This window comes from Hyperolius riggenbachi, chromosome 2 (assembly GCF_040937935.1).
Source record: "Hyperolius riggenbachi isolate aHypRig1 chromosome 2, aHypRig1.pri, whole genome shotgun sequence".
Lineage (NCBI taxonomy): Eukaryota > Metazoa > Chordata > Amphibia > Anura > Hyperoliidae > Hyperolius > Hyperolius riggenbachi.
Window position 1 is genome coordinate 181,352,497 of NC_090647.1, and position 6,168 is coordinate 181,358,664.

At 41.7% G+C, this 6,168-nt stretch overlaps 1 protein-coding gene across 4 annotated transcripts in view; it reads right to left on the minus strand.

Annotated features, from left to right (window-relative positions):
* KLF12 (KLF transcription factor 12) overlaps positions 1 to 4,815 on the minus strand; it is a 252,077-nt gene extending 247,262 nt beyond the window's left edge. The window contains exon 1 of one of the 4 annotated variants that reach the window (XM_068267857.1): positions 4,722 to 4,815. Coding sequence is in view for 1 of the 4 variants with exons in the window: in XM_068267854.1 (XP_068123955.1) it covers positions 4,441 to 4,523 (83 nt within the window). In the remaining 3 variants the exon portion in view is untranslated. Of the gene's footprint in view, positions 1 to 4,440; positions 4,575 to 4,634; positions 4,693 to 4,721 lie in introns of those variants that run through there. The other 3 variants (XM_068267856.1, XM_068267854.1, XM_068267858.1) reach the window with 3 other exon arrangements.
* Between the last annotated feature and the right edge of the window lie 1,353 nt (positions 4,816 to 6,168).

The following is a 6,168-nucleotide window of genomic DNA, read 5'->3' on the forward strand; positions in this document are numbered from 1 at the left end:
TTGGGTATACTGCTGAACAGAAAGTATGTCATCTGAAAATCTGATTTGTGCATGTGCACCACAAACCCACCAAAAACTCAAATTGTTCCCATTGACTTTCATTGCTTCCTTCCGGTGCATGGTAACGCACTGCAGCTTCTGCGTCAGCATGAGTACTTCCTTGGCAACGCAGGAAGTGTGTCATGCTCCACTGACTTTAATGAACATGGCAATGAGGTGTGAGGTGTGTTAGGTGGAAGCGATGCAACGAGGTAAGTGTTAAAGGGGCCTCAACTCACCCTAAGCAGAATTGTAGTTTTCAGAAATCTTTCAAAACATTTATTTAAAATGAAAAATCCCATCCCATCCTAGTAAAAGTCAATGGGCTCATTCCCATAACATGCAAATTTTCCTTCGCTTGTTTTGCTGTAGGAAAAAAAAAAACTGACTGCCTGCTGCATTTTTTCAAATATACTCATTGGTGTACAAGTCACACATAATAATTTTCAATGGCGTTACATGTGAAGTGCAAAAATCCACATGCGGTTTACAAAGGAAGCAGAGTTGTCACATATACTAGCCACGTGCAAAAATGTACATAACATTCACGCATTTTACATGTAAAACCCAAGCCTGTAGTAAAAAGAGACCTTAAAAGGACAAAAAGGCGCCTTTCTTACATCCAAAATCAAAGTTTGTATAAGCACACATAGCAGATTACATTGTCACAGCACACTAGCCATAGAAAGAACATAAAAACAAGTTCTTTCAGACGTAAGCAGAAGCAGAATTGGCTTACTGATACAGAACACATTGGGCTACTTCAGGAAAATGTATTTGTGGTTTCATCTCTGAGGAAACTTACTAAGCTGACTACAATGCACGTGAAGGCCAAACTGACATTTAGAGTGACACTGTAGGGGGGCATTGAGTTCCTGTAGGTCATTGTGGTAAGATGACAATACAGCATCACCAATTCAGCAGCAGTGGCTAATGTCAACACAGAAGGCCCTACTGAGCCCTGGAGAATCACCATAGGTATCCACTTACTTACTCTGCCCCCACCTCACAGTTATACTCTCTTTGATAAAAGACTTGGAGCTGGTCGGGACACCTCATACCATATGTGTGACTCCTGTGCATGCCCAAAAAAGTACAGAATTTCTCACCTGTTGTCTTCATTTTCAAAAGAATGATCACAGAGTCATGACCTGGTGGTCACTTGCAGCAAAGACGCCTGTGGCTTGCTAGTGGTAGTGGTCCATGGTCCCTTGCAGGGTACACTGGTGAAGACCAGTGGCTACGCAAGACACCATACCCAGAGAAAGCCCATGCCAACCACTGATGTTGGGGTCAACTGCCTCAATCTTCATATTCCTACCATTCTCAGTTCACTAACACTATCACTACCACTGCCTATCCTTCTCCCTCTTGTTCTCAGTCCTGTGCTGAAGAATATTCCTTCCCACACTTCCTGCACCACAGACTGTCAGTGCAATAGGATGCAAACCTCTCTGAGAGATTAAGTCTATGCCCCACGCTCCCACCCCCAACAGTCTGAACCATGAGATGACACAATCCAAACAGTGAAAGCCCCAGCCAAACAGCCTAAAACAGAGCTAATGTACTTCTGTGCTTCTGGTCATGTTGGCCAAAAGTACAAATCAAGATTATTAGATGCTGCTGCCTCACTGTACAGGAAGCAGTAACAGTTAAGTGATCTGGTTGCAAACTTGTTAATTGAATAGAATTTTCGTCGAACCAAAATTTGAATTTTCTTGTTGGTTGTGATAGATAGGAAGTAAAGATTGGTTCGTTGATGGTGTAGTTAATGATTTATTACAATATTTTACTTCCGATCAGAATTTCTGATCGCTCGAATGATTTTTTGCTAGAAATTGGACCGTTAGTGGCTACCTTTAGATGGTGTTGTTGGATCTGTAACTGGAGATGAGCTTTAATAGACTTATGATATATAATATAAATATACCCCATGGTCTCTGTCTATCAAGTGCACTGTGGATACTTCACATAATTAGTAACTGCAAGCAAAACACAGAGTCTACGGTATTCAATTAGACAGACCCAGCATGATAGTCTTCCAGTGAGATAAGTACAGCCATGAAGCAAGGCCCGCATACATAACATAAATATGGCCGCTTTCTCTATCACTGTACGAATGCAAATTATGCGCGCAAACAGGGTTTTTACATGATTAAAACCCATACAATTAGCTAGACTGAACTCATTCTTTTCATACTGGAATCATTAAAAAATCTCATGTTCCGGCTATGTAAAACACAACTATATTGTGGCTGCAGCAACCAGTCAGTCACAGCAAGAATCCCAGATAGAAAAGTATGCAGCTGTTTGCTGCCTTGGCATTTGCACCTATAGATGATTTACTAGCTTACAACAACAAGGCACAGCTGTGGATAAGCACAATATCACAAGTTACAAACACAATTACAAAAAAAAATTAAAAATTAAAAAAGAATCCCTTTTTATATCTGCCTCTAGAAATTCCAAATGACAAAACTGATTTTTCTATTTTTTATTTTATTTTATTTTAAGGAACACAAGCAGCATTTACACTCCATGCCTCTGCAGTGCATGCAGACACGATGACAACAAATACATGACGAAAGAGATCGGTGTAACAAGACGGGGCAAGGGGAATGCACATGTCACCATGGATTAGCTGGGTGACGTCTCAAGACTGACAGCTGCCTGCCTTGAGACTAGTATTGCCCATGTCTGTATTATAGATGGGGCTGTCCTTTTTCCATGACAGCAGCGAATGATTGAGCGCAAACGATCATATAACCAATGGATACCCATGCTAACACTGCATTAGCCAAGAATATTAAATATCCATTCATGAGAAAGACAAGGCAGCCTTTACAGAACAGCGTTCACCGGTTACAAAACACATAACGACCAAACATGCTACGTTATGCTAAATGACCGTTATCCAGATTAAAGATTTCCTTGTGTGCTAATGCTTGAAACGGAACACAGCTTTTAGCAGCTGACTATAAGCAGCTAACGCTAAGGTGCTCAGCAGTCTACCAGATCTATGTACCAAGCTGTGTTTGGGTATGGATGGACTTCCTTGCCTCGTAAATGCTCTTTGTACTGCCTAGGCACTGTATGAATTAAGTCACTCCCCATATGTATGGAGGGGTTTCTTTTTTTTTTCTCTCACTTTTGGCATTACGTCACTGATTACAAAGCAAAGAAAACCCAAACAACTTCACATGCTGGAAAACACGTCTGTGGATAAATATTATTAATGATATTCATGATGTAACAATCACAAGGCAAACGACAGCTGCATTGTGGGAGACCTGCAGAGTGAAGCTGGGATCCTTATATACAGCAATCTATAGCTAGCATACATACATTCAATTAGCTATATATTATCTCATTAAAAAAGAATGCATCAGATATTATTCTACTTGCAGATTAACAGTATATATGATTTGCTTTCATATATATTTATGCCTGGATTGTTCATAGCTTACCTCCCTGTTAAAGTTTATTATAACATTATTACAAAATACCATCATCATTTAATTTCAGTACAAAAGTAACAGCCACTAGCCATTTTCTATCACATATCACAAGGTATTAGCAAATGCCAATGAGCAGATCTGAACATTCAGCAGGAGTACATATATAAACCTTGAATGGAACCTATATAAATAGATTAACAAAGGATGGTCACAGCTAAGACTGCTTTTCATAAGCAAATGTGCACTGCCACCAACCAGTGTCACAGGGTCACTTCTCAGTGGTCTCATTATAGGCACTGGATATCAGCTGCAAGATTGTGGCTGATTCATCTGGAAGGCTACTAAATCTGCATGCAAACTTAAAACCATGTCAATTCAGGCTAAGGTCCACCTTAATTGAAAATTACTGCCACAGGCCAGCCCTCTGACTACTTTTATGAGGCAAGAATGCTGATGCAAGTGACAGTTCTACATCATTACCATGCAGACAATGATGAACGTAGAAGAGGGGGAGGGGAGGGGGAGTAGAGGGGGTCTGGTTATGACAAGCAGGTCATCAGCACTTCCAACTCTTACTTCTTCCAAAACACAAATCAGTAGCAAGACAAGCCCCAAACTACTCCAACACAGTCATCTGCTGCACTGATGATGACTGTCCTAACTGCATTTTATGAGCCTGTGTGCAGATCTAGGTGAATTCTGGCACATACCTCCACCCACTATTCTAAAATAAGAGGCAAGGGTTCCGAATAGTCCTATGGATAACAGTCAATGAGGACACATGAAATCAACATTCACATAAATATTTTGGCTTCATCATTATAAATAAACACACTATTTCTCCTTGAATCATGATCTACAGTATCAATCATAGAGGAATGACCATGTTGGGTGACACCATGTCAGATGTAAATGCATCATAAGAAATGGAAGAGTCACAGACCTGAGTAGAAGCTGCAGAGCAGTAGAAGAGGGTTTCGTGTGCCTTATAGAGAATCCCCTGTCTGTAGAGACATACACACACATACACACTCACACATACACACACACGTACAGAGACTCCCTCAGCTGCTCAATGCAGTTCTCAGGAAATGAATGGGGGCACACAGAGAACTGTTGTACTTGCAAATGACTTACCGGGATCACATGATCTGCTAAATCTAGGGTGGGCCAGTGGGTGGAGGCTTTCATAAACAAGAGAGGACAATATACTGAGAGTCTTACCAGCGTGCATCGAGTTACACAGGGTCCCCCAGGAAGGGGGGATGCAGACGGGCTATGGAGATGCTCCTCTCAGTCAGCATGCGATAATGGCTGCCTATAGTCGCTCGGATGACAAGTCACTGCACTGATGATCATCCCATGAAATCAGCAGCGCTAAAGTATCCTTCTGCACATGGCTGCTGTAGTTTTGCAACAATGTAGCGAGAGCCGCTGCTGCCGTCCGAAACCCCCCTGTTCTTGCCTGCGAACCCCTCCCTGCTCCCACCCTGAGGAGTAGGAGGCTACACCCACAGACTGCCCGTGTATATCTGACTGTAGATGTCAAGGCTGCTCTCTCCTGCCGCTAGAATATGTTCTCTTTCTTCCTCTGCTCATTCTACTATTCATAGCAGGCTACATTTCACCTATTATTACAACGGCAAAAGATACATGCAAACATTGTAGCAATTATTTACAGCCCATTCATAGATAACATTTTCTTGACAACATATAGAATATTATATTTAGCATTAAAGTAGAACTCCAGGCACAAAAATACCTTTCAAATATGCTTTATTATAAAGTTGATAATCTTGCTGTCTGATCACTGTGAACCTTACGGTGCCTAAAAATGGTGCGATTTTTAGCAAACAAGCTTATTTTTTATAAGATCATTCAGATTGAAAAAAAAAAGATCGCATTTAATTGATACAAAGGAATAATCTCGGTTAGGATCCTATATAAACCAATTATAATCGTTAGGGCCCATTTCCACTAGTGGGAATTATGCAGCGTTTCCATGCATGCAAATTCGGATGGGGAAATGGCCTTTTCAAATAGACTTCCATCCAATTCGCATGTGTAGAAAAAAATCGGAAGGCATGCTGCATTTGAACACATCATGCATCTGAATCCCTCTAGCCGCGCCTGGGATTCTGATATGTTTTGCATCACAGCTCTGGCGGCAGTGTGTCTCACAAGACATGCCGAACGAAAGATACACAAGTGAAAACTGCCCCTAACTATGAAAAGAATCAATTGTTTATTTCACCAAGCATCACTGAGTCCTGCCCGGAGTTGGGTTTGGCACAAAACATAGCTCAAGTAGAAAGCTTGAGATATGGATGGGTAGGTGCCCAAGCATACCGTTAGCAAAAGAACAGCAAAAGCATACAATATATATCATACATAACAGTTCCAGAAACGAGGCACGAAAAGTCGATCAGATTAGTCATGTGGGCAGCTTAACTGGTTGGTCAACACCAGCCCGGGCCAGAGCTTATTTTGTGGGGCGGCACTGATGGTGGGGGTTCAGGAGACTAACAGCCGAGGGGAAAAAGGAATTTCTGTGTCTAGTGGTCATGGTGGAGAATGGAGATTGCCCCAAGCCTCCTGCTTGATGAAAGCAGACTGAAGTAGCGATGACCTGAGTGAGAGGGATCGTTGGCAATTTTCAGCGCTCTACATC